At 45.1% G+C, this 20190-nt stretch overlaps 1 protein-coding gene across 2 annotated transcripts; it reads right to left on the reverse strand.

Moving 5' to 3' along the window:
- Positions 1-15709: 15709 nt before the first annotated feature.
- On the reverse strand, positions 15710-19810 carry JAGN1 (jagunal homolog 1). 2 transcript variants are annotated; one of them, XM_030208554.1, is made up of 3 exons: positions 19790-19810; positions 19152-19261; positions 15710-17270 (listed from the first exon to the last, which is right to left on the reverse strand). In XM_030208554.1, exons 2-3 carry the CDS (start codon positions 19238-19240, stop codon positions 16808-16810), a joined length of 552 nt encoding a protein of 183 aa, XP_030064414.1. In that variant the 5' UTR covers positions 19241-19261; positions 19790-19810; the 3' UTR covers positions 15710-16807. The 2 variants fall into 2 exon arrangements, with proteins under 2 accessions (XP_030064414.1, XP_030064413.1); XM_030208553.1 differs by lacking the exon at positions 19790-19810 and adding an exon at positions 19665-19781.
- Positions 19811-20190: the final 380 nt, after the last annotated feature.

The following is a 20190-nucleotide window of genomic DNA, read 5'->3' on the forward strand; positions in this document are numbered from 1 at the left end:
TCGAAACGCTGTTGTTGACTCCTAACCACTACTCACTTGCCTGTACCATTTTATCCCCACCTCTTTAATTCCCTTACCTCTTAATTGGTCGTTCTGTCTGTCTGTCTGTCTGTGTGCCTGCCTGCCTGCCTGCCCTATTTAGATTGTGAGCTCTTTGAGCAGGGACTGTCTTTTCATGTATGGTGTACAGCGCTGCGTATGCCTTGTAGAGCTATAGAAGTGATAAGTAGTAGTAGTAGTGATCATATTTTAACTACTGAATAAAATAAAGAATAAAATATAAGTGGAAAACTTTTTTACACTTTGCTACAGTAATATGTTTTAGCGCTCTTGATGCAGAAAATAAAAATATGAATAAAATTGTTGAGGCAAGTGTAGAAACCTGCGATTACGAGAGGCAGGTATTCCTACCTTACATATTATAATCCCTTTGTTTCATGATATAATTTCCCTGTGAGTCATAATTAAGGAGGTCTTTTAGTAAAGATTAGTTAATGCTATCTTCCATAGGGCTCATTTTATTCCTATGGACTGTTACAGATTACATGCATTAATCTTAAGTACAAGACCCCTTAAATTATTTAAGGAACTTTATTATTTATCGAAATAATTGGATGTGATAGAGGCCTCACTTTCAAAGCACTTAGAATTTCAGAGTTCCATAGGTTACTATGAGGCGTATTTTCAAAGCACTTGGAACAGTAAGCTATGGAACTTTGTAAGTCTAAGTGCTTTGAAAATGAGCCCCATTATGTAACTTAGTCTAAGTGCTTTGAAAATACACCTTCATATTTTATAAAGCAGACACTCAAATCCAGGCTCAGTAGAGTACACCTGCTCCGTAAGTACTTATGTACAGGTACACAATCTCTGATTTGAAATCATTGGGACCAGACATTTTGGAATCCAGAATTTTTCAGATTTCGGAACGGTCTTCAGGAGGTTAGTTAAAGTATTGCACAGCGTATCGGCACTAATTGGTAAATATTGTTATTTTCTGCTTCTGTTGCCCATATGCAAATCTGCATTGCTTTTTGACATGTTCACAGTCCTCAAAGTCACAAAACACTAAAAAAAAAAATAACTTGCAGCAGAGGCACATCTGACTGGTAGGAACACTGAGATACCAATGACCCAACACACCTGCATGGTGTGGGTTCAGCAAATGTCTCATTGGGGAACATTTGGTGCCAAATGCAAGCTTTGGTGTACAGACAACCTCCATGAAAAAAAAAATTCAATTTTCAGAGCGTTTTGGTTTTCATGTCAGGTAAGAGTTTCTGTACCTGTATTTAATAACAATACATGTGGACATAACACTGTCCTAGCTTGGCCCAAATTACACAAAAATCACATAAAAGTTAAATACTCTGTGCATCTGCTACTTACATGTGTTTACCCCTTTTATAAGAACCCTTTCCCACAGATAAACTTGCTTTACATAAGAAAATGTTTCATAAAATTACCCTCAGAACTGGCAAACAACTTTGAATCTGGGCCGAGTTGACAGTAGTTAAATCAATTACCTTTTAGTGACAGCTAGTCACTACATAATTTGCACATAGACTAATGTCGGGTTGCAAATTGAAATGCCTGGGGTTAATTAACTGGTCCTCTTCAGGAAACCATTGTATTTCACTAAAACAAACAAAGCAGCAGGTTGTTCGCAGTGACTTCCTGCTGTATATTTGTTATATAGGCTGGTAGGAGGATATTTAACATCTGAGAAAACAATACAGAAAGTTCTTTTAAAGGTGGAAAGCAGCTGCTACAAGTGACATAAAAGAGAAGCACATGTTCAAACCAATACGAACATACACTGCTGCATCCAAAGATTCCATTTCCAGTTTTGAGCTGGTCTGCGATTGTGCACTGGGGTATGATGAGCTACCATGGTGAAGACAGGTTCGATTCTCAGGTTCACCTTTGGTTTATTTGGGCAGCCGGAAGTCAGGCAGAGGGTGCTCGCCATATTCTATAAACCGCACAAAAATGTACACTAATTCTAGAAAGTACAACTAAGTGTACTTTATAGAATACTAGTAAAAAAGGCCCATTTTGGTATGAAAGGAAACGGGCGCTAGCAAGGTTTTCCTCCCCCCTCCTCCCTGGCTCTCTCCCTCTGTCCCCCCCCCCCCCCCCCCAAAGTCCCACTGCCCCTTTCCTCCCCTCCGTTTTCCATGGCTTCCTCCCTCTGTCACTCTCCTTCACTCTGTTCTCCCTCTAGTTGCGGGCCCCCCTCCCTCCCTCCCTTTCGCTCTGTCCTCCCTCCGAGTGCCAGTCCTCCCCCTCTAAAATCGCCAACCCCCCTTTCTTACCCAGCAGCATTGAAGAGCGAACAGACTCAGCGAGTGTACTGCCTTTCCTTCTCTTCGCTGACTTTGGTCCCGCCCTCATTTCCTGTTTGTGCAAGGGCGGGACCAGAGTCAGAGCAAAGAGAAGGAAAAGCAGCATAGTCGGACGTCAGTATGACATCAGTGTTATCTACTGCAGGTAGCAGACCACATCCGAGGGAGCCACGGTCCCAGGCAGCGAGAGAACGTTGGAGGTGAGAATTATTACATAGAATATAGTAACATAGTAGATGACGGCAGAAAACGACCTGCACAGTCCATCCAGTCTGCCCAACAAGATAATTTCACGTGTGCTACTTTTTGTTTATACCTTACCTTGATTTGTATCTGCCATTTTCAGGGCACAGACCGTATATAAGTCTGCCCAGAACTAGCCCCTCCTCCCACCACCAGCTCTGCCTCCCAATCTTGGCTAAGCTTCTGGGGATCCCTTTCTACCGAGCAGGATTCCTTTATGTTTATCCCATGCATGTTTGAATTCCGTTACCGTTTTCATCTCTACCATATTTTGTTCAGTGCCAATTTTTTAGGGGTGATATAGAATCTAACATAGTAGATGACGGCAGAAAAAGACCTGCACGTCCATCCAGTCTGCCCAACAAGATAAACTCATATGTGCTGCTTTTTGTGTATACCTTACCTTGATTTGAATCTGCCATTTTCAGGGCACAGACCGTAGAAGTCTTGCCCAGCACTAGCCCTGCCTCCCCCCACCAGCTCTGCCACCCAATCTCGACTAAGCTTCTAAGGATCCATTCCTTCTGAACAGGATTCTACTCCATAACTCCTAGTATTCTATAACCTGTGTGCTTTCTTCTTGGCACACCCCTACAATTCCCACATTCCCACTCCTTAAAAGTTGTACATGACAGAATTTGCGCGCACAGCTTCTACAATAGCGACTAAAGGCAGTAGGTGCAGGTACAAGGCTTTGTCGAGAGCTGTGGGATGTGGCCCCTGAACAAAGACCATTGCTCCAATAGCTGGGCCAGACAGGGGTTATAAAATAGGGGAAGACTGTTGGCTAATCGTAAATGCTAAAAAATGTAGGGTCATGCATTTGGTCTACAAAAACCCGAGGAAACTTTTGTGCAAGAAAGAGTGGGCCTGGGTGTGATCGTATGACAATTTTAAGGTGGCCAAACCGGTAGAAAAGGCAACGGCAAAACCTAGAAGGATGCTTGGATGCATAGGGAGAGGAATGGCCAGAAGAAAAAAGGGAGCTGGTGATGCCCCTGTACAAGACTCTGGTGAGACCTCATTTAGAATACTGTGGACAATTCTGGAGACCGCACCTTAAAAAAGATAAACAGGATAGAGTCAGTCCTGTCCCGTTGGTGGCCGTGCCACCCTTCAGACTTACCCTGTTTCTGGGAGTCAGTGTCTGTGCTGGCCCCTGCTTGTCTCTGTGTCTGTGTCTGTCTTAGGTTCTCTCTGGCTCTGTGTGCTGATTGCCCTACTGAACCTCACCTGTGTGGGCTTTGCCTCTTCCAAGATGGCTGCCGCCTCTTCGTCTCTGCCAGTATCCAAGATGGCTCCCGCTGTTACTTTCTATGGGATGCCTGCTCTGAGTGTCAAGCCTCTGTTTGGTTGCAAGGTGATTGCTGCACCTGTGGCTCTGGTGTTGATGGGCTTTATTAGTCACCTGAAGACTAGAGCCTTTGCCTTTGTATCTAATCACTAATCTACTCACCTCATCTGATCTCATGCAAAGGTCCTGGAGTATAGAGTGCTGTACCCAGCGTCAGTGTTTGCTCTGTGTGAGTGTTCTATGTTTGTTTGACTAGCTAGCTTAGGCACCGTGTAGCTTATAGCCTGTGTATAGCTTTGCTAGTGTTTATGTTTGTTCAGACTAGTTAGCTTAGGCACCGTCTGGCTTGTTGCCTGTGCATAGCTTTACTAGTTCTATGTGTTTGTTTCCAAGGTATGACTAGTTAGCTTAGGCACCGTCTGGCTTGTTGCCTGTGCATAGCTTTACTAGTTCTATGTGTTTGTTTCCAAGGTATGACTAGTTAGCTAAGGCACCGTCTGGCTTGTTGCCTGTGCATAGCTTTACTAGTGCTCTATGTTTGTTTCCAAGGTATGACTAGTTAGCTAAGGCACCGTCTGGCGTGTTGCCTGTGCATAGCTTTACTAGTGCTCTATGTTTGTTTCCAAGGTATGACTAGTTAGCTAAGGCACCGTCTGGCGTGTTGCCTGTGCATAGCTTTACTAGTTCTCTATGTTTGTTTCCAAGATATGAATAGTTAGCTTAGGCACCGTCTGGCTTGTTGCCTGTGCATAGCTGTACTAGTGTTCCATGTTTGTTCCTTGTGTCAGCTAGCCGTCCTGCTAAGCTATTTCCAAGACCATGTTTGTTCCTCGTGTCAGCTAGCCGTCCTGCTAAGCTATTTCCAAGACCATGTTTGTTCCTCGTGTCAGCTAGCCGTCCTGCTAAGCTGTTTCCAAGACCATGTTTGTTCCTCGTGTCAGCTAGCCGTCCTGCTAGCCATTTCCACGTCTGTGTTTGTTTCTAGTGTTAGACTAGCCGCCCTTGCTAGCCATTATTCCAAGATTGTGTTTGTTCCTAGAGTGAGCCTAGCCGCCCTTGCTAGCCACTATTCCAAGACTGTGTTTGTTCTTAGTGTAGACTAGCCAGCTTAGGCCCCGCTGGCGTGTAGCCTGTGTCAAGCCGTGCTAGTCTTCTGTGTTTGGGTCCAGGGCATGACTTATTAGCTGGGGCACAGCTTAGTTGTTAGCTGGTGTATAGCCTTCCAAGCCTCTTGAGTCTGCTCTGTGTATGTTCTTGTGTATGACTGGGTTGCCCGGGTACAGCGTCTCTATGCGCCTGGGTCCAGCTTACTTGTCATTGTGTTGATTCCTGCTGACTACCAGAACCCGGATAGTTCCTGATTGTCTGCCTTGCCTTCGCCTAGGTGCCAGGGGGCACTCCTGGATCTTCATTCCTGCTGTTCCTGTAAGTCCTACCGGCTGCAAGAACCTGAGGGCTCAACCCGAGGGGGAAGGCAGTCAAGTGTAGGTGAAGCCTAGGTCCAGGGTGTTCCAGTTCCGTGGGTTCCGCTCCAGTGTGTTCCAGTCCAGCGGGTTTCACTCCTGTATGTTCCAGTCCAGTGGGGTCACTCCAGTGTGTCCAGTCCAGTGGGCCCCACTCCAGTGCGCACCAGTCCGGTGCGTTCCAGTTCCGAGTGTTCCGGTGTACAACTCCAGTCCGGAGTTCCGGTTCAGTCTTTCCTGCTTTCTACCTGGAAGGTGATTTTGCCTTAAGGACTCACAAACCCCGCGCTCCCGGGGACGAAGCCTGAAGGTATGCCAAGGTCCTCGAGAGCGCGTCGAGCGCGTGAGGCGCGACAGAATACAAAGGCCATGAGTTCGGCGAGATCATCAGTCCAGGTGGGCTTCATGCCCATAAGTTCATGCCCCACGGACAACCCGGGGGGAACTTCTGAAAAATTTTTTTTTGATTCCCAAGACAGTCCAGTTTCTACTTTTGATCCCGATATAAGCCTGGAGGAATACCGAGACGAACTTCTGTGGAATCCAGCCTTTGCGGATACTCTTGAAGCAGCAGCGGAGAAGGAGCGTATCGAATGGAGGCTGTGCGACGACGACCCAGTTTTTTACATGGATCCGGACATCACGCTCCGTGAGTACCGCCGCAGACTTCGGGAAGACCCTGCTCTGTGGGATACTCTGGAGTCTGAACTCGAAAGAGGACGCTGGGAACGTTCTCCGCCCAGGTCTTTTCGCCCTCCTCAGCCGAGTAGCTGGCTGTACCATGGTGGGGTAACTTCTCGTCGGGATCATAGTCCACAGATGCTGAGTCCAGTTCGAAGAGGGGTTTCAGTGAAGCCTCTAGCCAAGCCACTGAGGTCGGGCCGAGGGAAGCGTCAGACCAAGCCCCGGACCTCAGTTCAAGTAGCGCGGCCTCCTAGGCGCTTGAGTCCAGTCCAGGGGATGCTTCATACTGAACCTCCTATTCCAGTCCAAGTAACGAGGGGGCTTAAGTCTCCGAGACCAGTTCGAGGAAGGCCTTCAATGGAGCCCCAGATTCTTATGCAAGTGGCGCTCCAGGTCGAGCCTCCAGTCCTCATGCAAGTGGCACGCCCTTTGAAGTTTCCGAGTCCAGTCCGAGGGAAGCTGTCGATGGAGCCTCAGATTCCTGTGCAAGTGGCACTTCGGGTCGAGCCTCCAGTCCTCATGCAAGTGGCACGCCCTTTGAAGTTTCCGAGTCCAGTCCGAGGGAAGCTGTCGATGGAGCCCCAGATTCCTGTGCAAGTGGCGCTTCGGGTCGAGCCTCCAGTCCTCCTTCAAATGGCACGCCCTTTGAAGTCTCCGAGTCCAGTCCGAGGGAAGCCTTCGAGGGAGCCTCAGATTCCTGTGCAAGTGGCGCTTCGGGTCAAGTCTCCGGTTCTTGTTCAAGTGACCCGTCCAGTCAAGCCACTGAGTCCAGTTCGAGGGGGGCTTCTAACCAAGTCTTTGGTGCCAGTCCTCAGGGTGGTACAGGTGGCACCTCCGCTTCCAGTTTGGAGGGTACCTCCAAGCAAGCTCCGGAGCCCAGTTCGAGGGGCGCTCCAGATCGAGCCGCCGATCCCTGCCCTAAGGGTGTGTTCGGCCAAGCCTCAGTTAAAGTTCCGTCCCTGCCAGGAGGCAGAGGGCGGATCGAGTTGCAAGTCCAGTCAAGATGCTGAGTCTGGATCGAGTTGCAAGTCCAGTCAAGATGCTGAGTCTGGATCGAGTTGCAAGTCCAGTCAAGATGCTGAGCCTGGACCGAGTTGCAAGGCCAGTCAAGATGCTGAGTCTGGATCGAGTTGCAAGTCCAGTCAAGATGCTGAGTCTGGATCGAGTTGCAAGTCCAGTCAAAATGCTGAGCCTGGATCGAGTTGCAAGTCCAGTCAAGATGCTGAGTCTGGATCGAGTTGCAAGTCCAGTCAAGATGCTGAGCCTGGACCGAGTTGCAAGTCCAGTCAAGATGCTGAACCTGGATCGAGTTGCAAGTCCAGTCAAGATGCTGAGTCTGGACCGAGTTGCAAGTCCAGTCAAGATGCTGAATCTGCACCGAGTGCAGGGGTCAGCCACGATATTGAGTCTGCTATTGAGGAAGAGATGATGTTCCCAGAGGACTGTGATAGACCTTGTGTGGATTCAGCCTGGGAGAAGATCTCCGAAGCTATAGCTGAGAGAGGGTGTGTTCAACGGCTTGGAGCCCGGAGAAACCCCTTTTCTGCATTTCAGCCTGCTAGCATGCTCTGGGGATACCAGGGCCGTCTCCTCTTGAACCCTGCTCGGCAGAGGCCGCCCGAAGCTAAGGTTAGAGAGACGTCCCAGTCCGGCCAGAGAGGGGCGTCCAGCCCTGCAGCTGAATCTCTTCCAAGTTCCAGTTCTAACCAAGATGCTAAGCCTGTTCCGAGTTCTAGTTCCAGCCAGGAGGCTGAGTCCGTGTCTAGTTCCAAGTCCGACCAAGATGTTGAGGTCGTCCTAAGGTCCAGTGTCCGTCAGGAGGCTGACTTTCTGTTGAGTTCTCGTTCCAGTCAGGCTCCTGAATTCAGTTCCAGTCAAGGGGTTGAGGCCAACCCAGGTGCTAGGTTCAGATTCATTTCTGTTCAGACTTCTAGCTCCTGCCAAGATGGGAATGCCACCTTGAGCCTCAGCCCAGCTTCTGATGTCAGCTGGGGTAGTGACTCCAGTCCTGTTCCTGTCATTTCATGGATTTGCCAAGAGGGTCAGGACATTGTGGGTTCCCTCAGGGGAGGGTTACTTTTGAATTGTGTTCCTCTTGATGCATCCATGTTCCTGAGATTGCCCCGTGGTGACTCGAAGGAGCTTCCTGGTCACAAGTTCTATTTTTGTTTGCCAGTTTTGATCTTCCTTGTGACTTCCAGCCCAGTGATCTATGTCTGGCTTTTGAGACCTATCAGGAAGTTTCATCATAGTTACCCCTGGATACCCGACCACCTCCGGGAGACCGAGAGGGGGGTCTTGAGGAAGGGATACTGTCCCGTTGGTGGCCGTGCCACCCTTCAGACTTACCCTGTTTCTGGGAGTCAGTGTCTGTGCTGGCCCCTGCTTGTCTCTGTGTCTGTGTCTGTCTTAGGTTCTCTCTGGCTCTGTGTGCTGATTGCCCTACTGAACCTCACCTGTGTGGGCTTTGCCTCTTCCAAGATGGCTGCCGCCTCTTCGTCTCTGCCAGTATCCAAGATGGCTCCCGCTGTTACTTTCTATGGGATGCCTGCTCTGAGTGTCAAGCCTCTGTTTGGTTGCAAGGTGATTGCTGCACCTGTGGCTCTGGTGTTGATGGGCTTTATTAGTCACCTGAAGACTAGAGCCTTTGCCTTTGTATCTAATCACTAATCTACTCACCTCATCTGATCTCATGCAAAGGTCCTGGAGTATAGAGTGCTGTACCCAGCGTCAGTGTTTGCTCTGTGTGAGTGTTCTATGTTTGTTTGACTAGCTAGCTTAGGCACCGTGTAGCTTATAGCCTGTGTATAGCTTTGCTAGTGTTTATGTTTGTTCAGACTAGTTAGCTTAGGCACCGTCTGGCTTGTTGCCTGTGCATAGCTTTACTAGTTCTATGTGTTTGTTTCCAAGGTATGACTAGTTAGCTTAGGCACCGTCTGGCTTGTTGCCTGTGCATAGCTTTACTAGTTCTATGTGTTTGTTTCCAAGGTATGACTAGTTAGCTTAGGCACCGTCTGGCTTGTTGCCTGTGCATAGCTTTACTAGTTCTATGTGTTTGTTTCCAAGGTATGACTAGTTAGCTAAGGCACCGTCTGGCGTGTTGCCTGTGCATAGCTTTACTAGTGCTCTATGTTTGTTTCCAAGGTATGACTAGTTAGCTAAGGCACCGTCTGGCGTGTTGCCTGTGCATAGCTTTACTAGTGCTCTATGTTTGTTTCCAAGGTATGACTAGTTAGCTAAGGCACCGTCTGGCGTGTTGCCTGTGCATAGCTTTACTAGTTCTCTATGTTTGTTTCCAAGATATGAATAGTTAGCTTAGGCACCGTCTGGCTTGTTGCCTGTGCATAGCTGTACTAGTGTTCCATGTTTGTTCCTTGTGTCAGCTAGCCGTCCTGCTAAGCTATTTCCAAGACCATGTTTGTTCCTCGTGTCAGCTAGCCGTCCTGCTAAGCTGTTTCCACGTCTGTGTTTGTTTCTAGTGTTAGACTAGCCGCCCTTGCTAGCCATTATTCCAAGATTGTGTTTGTTCCTAGAGTGAGCCTAGCCGCCCTTGCTAGCCACTATTCCAAGACTGTGTTTGTTCTTAGTGTAGACTAGCCAGCTTAGGCCCCGCTGGCGTGTAGCCTGTGTCAAGCCGTGCTAGTCTTCTGTGTTTGGGTCCAGGGCATGACTTATTAGCTGGGGCACAGCTTAGTTGTTAGCTGGTGTATAGCCTTCCAAGCCTCTTGAGTCTGCTCTGTGTATGTTCTTGTGTATGACTGGGTTGCCCGGGTACAGCGTCTCTATGCGCCTGGGTCCAGCTTACTTGTCATTGTGTTGATTCCTGCTGACTACCAGAACCCGGATAGTTCCTGATTGTCTGCCTTGCCTTCGCCTAGGTGCCAGGGGGCACTCCTGGATCTTCATTCCTGCTGTTCCTGTAAGTCCTACCGGCTGCAAGAACCTGAGGGCTCAACCCGAGGGGGAAGGCAGTCAAGTGTAGGTGAAGCCTAGGTCCAGGGTGTTCCAGTTCCGTGGGTTCCGCTCCAGTGTGTTCCAGTCCAGCGGGTTTCACTCCTGTATGTTCCAGTCCAGTGGGGTCACTCCAGTGTGTCCAGTCCAGTGGGCCCCACTCCAGTGCGCACCAGTCCGGTGCGTTCCAGTTCCGAGTGTTCCGGTGTACAACTCCAGTCCGGAGTTCCGGTTCAGTCTTTCCTGCTTTCTACCTGGAAGGTGATTTTGCCTTAAGGACTCACAAACCCCGCGCTCCCGGGGACGAAGCCTGAAGGTATGCCAAGGTCCTCGAGAGCGCGTCGAGCGCGTGAGGCGCGACAAGTCCGAAGAGAAGTTACTAAAATGGTCAGTGGTATTCATCATAAACTGTATGGGGACAGACTTAATAGTAGAATTGGAAAAGGTACAGCGAAGGGCGACGAAAATGATAGTGGGGATGGGACGACTTTCCTATGAAGAGAGGCTGAGAAGGCTAGGGCTTTTCAGCTTGGAGAAGAGACGGCTGAGGGGAGATATGATAGAAGTGTATAAAATAATGAGTGGAATGGATCGGGTGGATGTGAAGCGACTGTTCACGCTATCCAAAAATACTAGGACTAGAGGGCATGAGTTGAAGCTACAGTGTGGTAAATTTAAAACGAATCGGAGAAAATGTTTCTTCACCCAACGTGTAATTAGACTCTGGAATTCGTTGCCGGAGAACGTGGTACGGGCGGTTAGCTTGACGGAGTTTAAAAAGGGGTTAGATAGATTCCTAAAGGGCAAGTCCATAGACCGCTATTAAATGGACTTGGAAAAATTCCGCATTTTTAGGTATAACTTGTCTGGAATATTTTTACGTTTGGGGAGCGTGCCAGGTGCCCTTGACCTGGATTGGCCACTGTCGGTGACAGGATGCTGGGCTAGATGGACCTTTGGTCTTTCCCAGTATGGCACTACTTATGTACTTATGTACTTTTGAAGAAAGAGGGGAGATAAGATAGAGAAGTCTAAATACCTACGCAGCACAAATTCACAGGAGGCGTCTCTGAAAGGAAGCTCTGGAATGAGGGCCATAAGATGAAGGTGAAAAGGGATAGACTTAGAAGTAACTTGAGGAAATACTTCTTCACAGAAAGGTGAATTCTTGGAACAGCCTCTCATTTCCAGAAACTGTTTCCTTCTCTCCTGGGTTATCTTTGTTACATCCGGAAAAATCCATAATTTCTGTCCACAAAACTTTTGCTGAATATTTTTGAAATATAACTTTAATACTGCGTTAAAGTCTTGCTCAAATACAAAAGAAATTAGAAGAGTAGCTCTATTTGTTACCTCAGTCAGAGTCCTCCAATATCAGTGAAATATCTTTCAGTTCCTCAGCTTTTTCTTGATCTAAGTCAACAGGAGTCCTATCTTGATTTTTCTTAGCAGGTAAAAAGAAAATCTTGTTTATTGGAGGAATATTTTGAGAGGAAAACTTTAGATTTTCAACAAGAAATTTTTTTGAACATAGGAATTTCACCATTTGATATCGGCTTTGGAAAATTAAGAATTCGCATATTCAGTCTTCTATTATAATTCTCAATTTGTTCAATCCTTTGACACATATTTATATTATCTTTAATTACTGCTGAAACATTTTCTTTTAACTGTTTCTTCTTGAGAGCTCTTTTCCTGATCTTTTAATTCTTGTTTCAGCTTGTCCATGGATTTAGAAAGTTAGTCAGCAGTAATTGCAAGGTTTTTTTGTTTCTTGTGCAGAGGTAACTATCAAGGCTTGCATTTTCTCCATAGCCTGCCAAAGTGTGTCAAGCGTTACCACTCTGGGCAGGTCAAACTTCCCCACATTGAACTACTTTCTACTGCCATCTTCAGATCTGCTGGCCATAACTTCTCTGACTTCCGGATTGCATGGCTCAGCTCTCCCCTCTCGAATTCCGGCAGGACAGAGTGGGTTACCAGTATCTGGAGGAGACCGAGAAATCTCACCCTCCAGTGACGCCAGGCTCCCTGCCCCTGCGTCTAGCGGAGCTCCTCCTCCAGTCTCAATGAATGGGCGCCGAATAGCGAAACTGTCGCGTGTTCACTGTGCCGGAGAGGAAATACGGGCCTAAAAGGGTAAGGCTCTCAGAGTCCCCTTTCTTTTAGTATGCAGCATTTTTGTTTAGAGGAAAAAGAAGAAAGCAGCTAATATTCTCCGACAATTTCGCTGCTCTTGGCGTGTCGGCGCCATCTTGACTCCTCCCCCCTAGTTTATGATATTTAAAGTTTTTTGGGGTTTTTATTTTTTTTAAATGAGTGGACCAGAGTTATAAATGGTTAACAGAACAGTGTAGATGGCTAACTGCAACTGGGATTTTGACCAGTGTGCACATCCCTGATGACAGTAAAATTCCCAAGTGATTACAAACTGAGTTATTTCTTTAATGCAGCACAGGGCAAACCACTCATCCAGTCACACACATGCTAAACATAGTATTATGCAAACACAAAGATGTGGACAAACATTGCAGATACATATATCATTTTAGACAGCTGGGCTTTTTTTTTTAATTTATGAAAGACTGAGACAGCAGCAGTCAGTACAGGTCCATTTTATTATTATTATTTTTGATTTTCAGAAGCAGTCTGGTCCCTACTCTGTTCTTCCTCTTTTCTCATGCTTTCACTCCTACGGACTAGTGATCTGCAGCCTCTTGAGCAGAAGGCCCACAGCAAATAAGCTTCCGTTCTGTTCGTCATCTACCAACAGGTGTCCCATCCTAGCGATGGAGCAAAACGTGGCCACAGTCCTTACAGGAAAAAAAAAAAGCATTCAGCATTGGGCAGGTACTTCCTGGAGGTAATCATTGCCCATGGCTAGATGGGCACAAGGGTATCACTGAAGAGGAATCAGGAGACAATGGCTGAGATCACAGCTGACAACAGATTTCAATGCATCTGCTTCCGGTGACTAGATAAGCAACTCTTCTATTCACATCCTCATGTAAACATGCAAATGCAGCTGCCACTCTTTAAATGAGAGCAATTGGCCTTGTCAGCGGCCAACCCAAAACCTATTATTAAAAATTACAATACATGGTCACAGGTTGCAAAATAATTGCATTGACATAGAACATTTAATTACAAAACCTAACAATTAAAATCACATAAAAGATCATTTTATAATAGGGCTTCTGACCTGTAAAAGGCACCTAGACATAGATGTTATATATATATTGCCTGCATAAAATGGGCATATCTAACGGTCTGTATAAAATGATGCCACCAAAAAGCAAGGGCAACCTATCACCTACCCGCTTATTTCACAACTCCATCCCAGCTGTGCCTAGCTTCTGCCCCAGAAACCCCTATGTGTACCCACACATTTTGTACAGGCACAGAGCACAGAGGTTACCAAGCACTCAGGGGCCCCTTTATTAAGCTGCGGTTAAAGGGGTCCTGTGCTAACCGCTTTCCCTGTAGACCAGGGCCCTTTTTACTGCAGCGGGTGAAAATGGCTGTGCAGTTAAGTTTGCACTTGCTGCGCAGCCATTTTGGGGAGGGGAATCAGTTACCGCCACCCATTTGAGGTGGCAGTAAGGGCTCCTGCACTAAACCAGCGGTAAAGGGAGGGTCCAAGAAAGCAAAGGAGGAGACTGTCTGCAAATTCCAAGACGGAAAATCAACAAAAGCAGATTGTGATGAAAAAATTTAATAGATATATTAAAAATACAATTATCCTCTACTGTCAAAATATGGTAGATTTGATGAAACCAAATGTACTGAAGACCGCAGTTGTGAATCTTCTACTATATATGTTGAAAAAAACAGCTCAACCAAATAAACCAGAAAAATGTGCTGACATAAGATATGTCGGACACTCTCTTGATAAATCAAGAATCTACCATATTTTGACAATAGAGGATCATTGTGTAGCCCCTGCAGCAGCCCTGCTGGGCGAAACACGGCCTGTCGGGCTGTACTGTATATAATTTTTAATATATTAATAAATTACATTTTTTCATCACAATCTGCTTTGTTGATTTTCCGGCCTAAACCAGTGGTAACCAGGCAGTGCGCAACTCTGCAGAGGGTTACCCGGCGGTAATCGCACAATATTTTTTCCGTAGGTCCGCTAACCTGCACCCATGAGAGGCCAGCAGTAGTTCTGGGTTGTGTGGCAAACCTTTAGTATAAAGGGCCTCTTAATTGGCAGTAATTAGATGTTAAGCAAGGAGCTGCCCTACGCCCTATTCTAATAACATGCACAACTAAATTTCATACTGTGCAATGTGAAAGGGAAAATGAGAGGGGCATAGGCAGGTTAGGGGTGTGTCCAAAATTAGGCCTGATGTTCCAGAATACTTGCCATGGGTCGGGGCCAGCATTTATATCAGCCTTTGGCAGGCATAAGTGCTTGCACCCAAAGTTAGGCATGAAATGCCTGCTAAGCTAGTATTCTGTAAAGGTCATTTTGCAAGAAGCGCCTTTTACGGAACACTGTCTTAGAACGGATCATCCCAGAGACGTTTACTGAACTCTCCCATGCTGCAGAACCTTGTGCTATGAATTGGTAGTGCACATTTTTATACCTGCCCATTTAAGCCCATAAAACTTTGTTTCACACACAAAAATAGCTAATGACATTACCCCATTGTACTTAAATCAGAAATCAAACAACCAAAAGCTCATATCATCAAGGTGTTCTTTACTAATAGTTCAGGACCACTGTTTAAGTGTCCCAGGATGGAGGCTAATGGCTCTGTACCAGAGCCCAGCAGCTGCCTCTGAAGTAAGAATTCTTGCTGAACAGGTAAAGCAACTCAAGGCTGTCAATAGATTGTGTCAAGGGCTGGATGGAAAGTTGTAATAAGGACAATGTTAGAGGAAGTTTGGCTCTACCATATTCATTAAAATCAGTGCTTCTCAACCTAACCCTCAAGACATACGCAGCCAGTTGCATTTTCAGGATATCCACAGAGATTTGCATACAAAGGAGGCAGTGCATGCAAATTAATTGGGGATATCCTGAAAACTCAACTGGCTGGGTGCACCCCAAGGACTGGGTTCAGAACCACTGCATTAACTCACAAACATTTACTGGGAGAAGCTGAAGCCTGAAATAAAAGCAAAAAAAAACTCAAAATGGACAATAAATGAGAGCACATGCTTGTTCAGAACGGCTTCCCAAAGCCTAATATGTTTCTTATAATAATTTTAAATAGACCTAAAGAACATGAATTATTCAAACAATTCAATTTACTGTACAGGACACCATCACTCAGTCTTCTGGCAGAACTAATCTAAACTTACCAGTTTACTACTGATAACCAATATAATAACTGGATTTCCCTTAGGATTTACTTAGAGGTGTAGTTATCAATCTGAGCTACCATTAAGTCCCAATTTATTCTAGTTACTAATAACTGGGGTTAATAGTAGAATAACATCTTAAAGGTAGCCCACATTTATAACTGCCTCCCTTAGGATACTATTATAATCATAGGGGAGCTTTCCTTGGATTCTTGGCTATGCTTCCTTGTTCGATAATGGGAGTATCAACCGCCACTAATATAGAGATGGCATTGTGGGACAAAGGTCTGTGGAAAGAGGAAGCACCCTCAAGAGCAACAGTCCTCAGTGATAAAGGAATTTGCAGGCAGCTAATAGTGGAAGTGGGGTCCTATGGCAAAACCCTACAAATACGATATCAATAGCAAATGCCTTGTCCAGAGTTGTTTATTGATACTAGGAGTTAGAATTTATTTGTTTCAGGATTTTCATGATCTCTTCCAAGAAGGGAACTTCCTGAGAAATGATATGCTGCGTTATAGCCCACCACAATGTCTGGAATCAAAACATCACTCTGCTCAAGGCTGATGTATTATGGGGTCTAAAAACATTGAAACTTCTACATTCAGGCTTTTACACATTTTTATGTGTAAGGCTTATTTTCAAGAAAATTGTCAGCTTTTAGATCCTCTGCATAAATAAACTTTCACTCATGGTTTGCTATGCATGAAAATGTATGCACATTCTCAAATACATAAGCTACTATTGTTTATCAATTACTTGATATACCGCCTAATCCGACGTGTGGGTCAAGGCGGTTTACATAAAAATATAGAATATAAATAAAAATGGTACATTATGATGCCAAAGCAGCTCATTATTCATGAGCATTTGGAAAACTGGTACATGAAAACATGGTTGTATACCAATTTTCTCCAAAAAGAAGAGAGTTATACCTCCAGAGGCATTGTTAACATTTTGGATGATCACTGGAGTTAAAGTCTGCATGAAATTTTGCTATTTGGCTCAGTTGAATGAGTAGCAAAATTTAGTGTGAAATGATCAAAAAGCTGCAAAAATCACATAGGACACTCAAAAACAATCACTCAATGAGAAATACCCCCAACCCCACAGATCTTCATGCACTAATTGAAAATCATTATTCACATTTTGAAAGTACGCAGGACATATTTATGAAGGATGCTGCCATGGAACTAGCCCTCTGTACTTAGTTCAAAGACATAGCTAATCGATACCATGGACCTCCCTCACTCCTGACAAATAAGCTGAAGAACTACAAGGATCAAAGGAAAATAACTTACTCTGTACCACTGTAACAAAGTCAGTTATCGAGAGAGGAATCTTCACATTACCTATTCTACTGGAATTTTTTTTAATGAGAGGAAACGAGCTGCTGTTTTGGAAATGGGCGACAGCAGCAAGAATTCAGTTCTAGTTCTTAGGGTTTGGGATTAAATCTTCAGTGACATCCATGGTTTCCTATTCACAATATCCTGCAGTGAAACACCTTATTTCTTCTTCTTTTCCTGAGTGCTTGTGAACCAAGAGTCCAGCAGCTTCTTGCTGTAGTAGATTTGCCAGGCATGAACCTGCACTGCCACCACCATCACCAGGTACATAACTGATACAGCAGAGAAGCCGAATATAAAGCGGTAGGCCTTGCCGTGGCGGTAAAGTTGCTGTGCCATGGGAAACATCTCCATGCTGCCGTAGATAAGGGGTGCAATGGAAAGCAGGCCAGCGCTGATCATGGAGATCACCAAGTAACTGATGTTATTACGGGGAAAGGAGAATAAACCAACGATCGAGGGAATAATGCTGAGCATGTAAGGGTACTGCCACTGGTAAGGCATGGCCACCAAATCGTGAGACACAAGCTTCAAGTGGGCGACACACATCTGAGCAACAAGCAGCAGCCAGATCAACACATGTACATAAATGAGCTTCTTAATTTCTGACTTCATAGACACACTGTGAAAACAAAATTGAGAGAGACACTACAGTCAGGTTCTTCTAAAAACAGCTTACCTACTGGCTACACTTTTTTTTTTGTCCAAATTGCAACTTCAGCTTAAAGAGTCTGGGAACAGGGATAAGGAGGTGTCATTCTGCATCAGAAACCCTACTACTATGATATACGCTTCCAAATTCCTTAGGACTCTGAAAAATCCTTTTTCTTGTCCGCTTTACCATTTTCAAATATATATTTCTCAAAAGCCTAGTCCAGACAACTCTAGGGCTGTGAAAGGTACGTTACACATGTGTAATTTTTGATTCAGTAAAAAATTCATTTGGCATTTCAAGATTTATGCATGCATGAAATCCCAGACTTTTTTTGTTCCAAACTTTTTACTGAACTTTATATTCATTTCTGTGAAAAAATATAAAAGATTCCATTAATATTAACAAACACATATGAGAATTACAAGCATGAACAGCCCAAGTTAAACTGGAATCTCATTGTTCTAATATGAATGGGCAGAAAATGATCAGACTGAACATTTTCTATACTAATATTGAAAAGACAGATTTGTAAGTAACCCTCTAGTGGATGAGAATGCTCACTGCTGCACAAATATGAGAAGCAATTTAGTACATTAACATCAAGCAAAAACCTGACTCCATGGATTCTGCTGCTGGAGTTACAACTGGTCTAAATCAGTAATTGTCTAGATATACTCTCAGTTTTTGTGATTTAGGAATTACTTTTATAAATTAAAGACAGTTTATTTCTACCAAAAGTGGCTCTACGCTGTTTTGTAACAATGGATACTGTTTCTAAATGGTTCAAATCTGTAAAATTGGGAGTTCTGGATTTGCCAATCATTTCCAGAATAACAGCCATTACTCAGGTCCAAAAACTCAGTCTCAGCAGAATTTTGACCCATGCATTCCACTTTGGGGAATATCTTGGTATTAATGACTAGTTTAGATTTTTTTTAAACTAAAGTAACTTAACAGTAACTTATGTATTCATGGAAATACACAGAAATAAATTTTAAACCAAAAAATACAGGTGCAAGGGAACTAGGCAGTTCCCACTTATTAAAACCTCACTTTCAAAATCTTGAGTGGTAACAAATACAGCACTCAAAAACTTTTACATAAATTTTTACATTTATTTTATTAGATTAACTGCCTTTTTAAAGAGGTGTATTGCAAATGCAGTAGGCCATATACTGTTATTATAATGTAAGCTGCCCAATTATAAGTTAAACTTATGTGAGCCAAATCTGGACAAAATGGTGGTGAAAAATTATACCAGAATCCACACAATCCTGTTCAGAAGGAATGGATCCTCAGAAGCTTAGCAAAGATTGGGTGGCAGAGCCAGTGAGGGGAGGCGGGGCTAGTGCTGGGCAAGACTTCTACGGTCTGTGCCCTGAAAATGGCAGATACAAATCAAGGTAAGAGGTAAGGTGTACACAAAAAGTAGCACATGAGTTTATCTTGTTGGGCAGACTGGATGGACCATGCAGGTCGTTTTTTCTGCCGTCTTCTACTATGTTACACAAAGTTGTGAAAACATCTTCAAGTCTGACACTATTCAAAGATCCAGGTTTAACTTCTGATCCCCAAAGTCTGCTCCTGTAATGGGCGGAGGATGCTACTTGGGTAAAATTCATAGACATCACACATCAGAAGCACTGGCCAAACCCAGGGGACACGTGTAGCAAAAGCAGCCCAGGTTTGCAGATCCTGGCCATCGGTTATTGTTAAAATGGATTGTATGGATTAACCAAACGTCTGGTTTGTCCTTCTGGGTCATCAAAGTTCCCGATTACACTATACCTGATTTCAGTCAACGTTATCAGTTTTTCTTAAACCTCTACGTTAACAAACACATGATACCTCATTTGGTAATGGGAAGCTACTTTTTCCCGATGTTGATAGTCACTCCCATCTGTTCCTTTTGCCCGGGGACCTGAACGGGATGCCATGGCAAGACGTTATAGACAAACCTTTAACAAAAAAGAAGCACAGCTGTTACTTCAATTATTCGCATACATTATTTGAAACTAAGGCTACTGCCAGATACGATCGCACAGGCAGAAAAAGTAATCACTGGTTCAAATGTCAAATTCTGTGTGCTGCCACGTGGAAAATCCCCAGTTTGACTGAGGCAGCAGCTGGAAATGTTGCGGAGGTAATGCTCTCAGCCCCCAGGAGGAGAAGGGGAATCCTGGCAACACCTCTAGTGACAGAAATACCAAGCCACACACATTTGACTCGCACACACCAAACACCCGACATGGGTCGACCCCTCCCCCACTATCTAGAATAGCTTCCACTCTCTCCAGTCCAGCGCGTGTCTCTGTCTCTCTCTCTCTCTCTCCTCAAATTCCTCGCCCCACCACATCCTACCTTCAAACTTATAATGGAGGCTGCCGACAGCAACAACAATTCATACAAAAACCGCCCACTCAGGGCCAGGGTCGACCCCGGAGCTTTCCTTACAAGCGCCCGCCCCTCTCATGCAATTTCCTGACCTCTCTGGCGGAACTTCCCGCCGAAGCAGGAAGTCGCGTCATAGGGGCGGGGCCTGGGAAGCCTTTCCCCCCGCCTCGTTCAGGAGGAAGTTTGATTGAGATCAGCTGACGAAAAAGTTCTCGTGTGCAAATGTACCGTGCGTCTAGGAACGCTATATAGAGATGATAAGTACTAGTAGTAAAAGTTGATACAACTTAGGTTAGTCCGTGTTTCCCCTTCCCCAACCAGCCCGGGAGGTTGAAGAAAACAGGAGACGGGATTTTCCTATCTAGTCCATTATACGGGCTGAAGCCAGTAGGCGGAGCTTTAGTTCACCCAAAACAATAGCAGAAGATTATTAAAAATAAATTCGTGGTCCATCTATAAAGAGTCAAAAGCTGTTCCAATTGCATATATTGTG

The sequence above is a fragment of the Microcaecilia unicolor genome, chromosome 6 (genome assembly GCF_901765095.1).
Source record: "Microcaecilia unicolor chromosome 6, aMicUni1.1, whole genome shotgun sequence".
In the NCBI taxonomy this organism is placed as follows: domain Eukaryota; kingdom Metazoa; phylum Chordata; class Amphibia; order Gymnophiona; family Siphonopidae; genus Microcaecilia; species Microcaecilia unicolor.

Bases quoted from the DNA above. Each gene is read 5' to 3' on its own strand.
- JAGN1 (XM_030208554.1), bottom strand. From the start codon at position 19,240: ATGGCATCCCGTTCAGGTCCCCGGGCAAAAGGAACAGATGGGAGTGAC. The intron at 17,271-19,151 runs GTATCATGTGTT...TTGTTTTCACAG, and splicing joins GCTTCCCATTACCAAATGAG to TGTGTCTATGAAGTCAGAAA.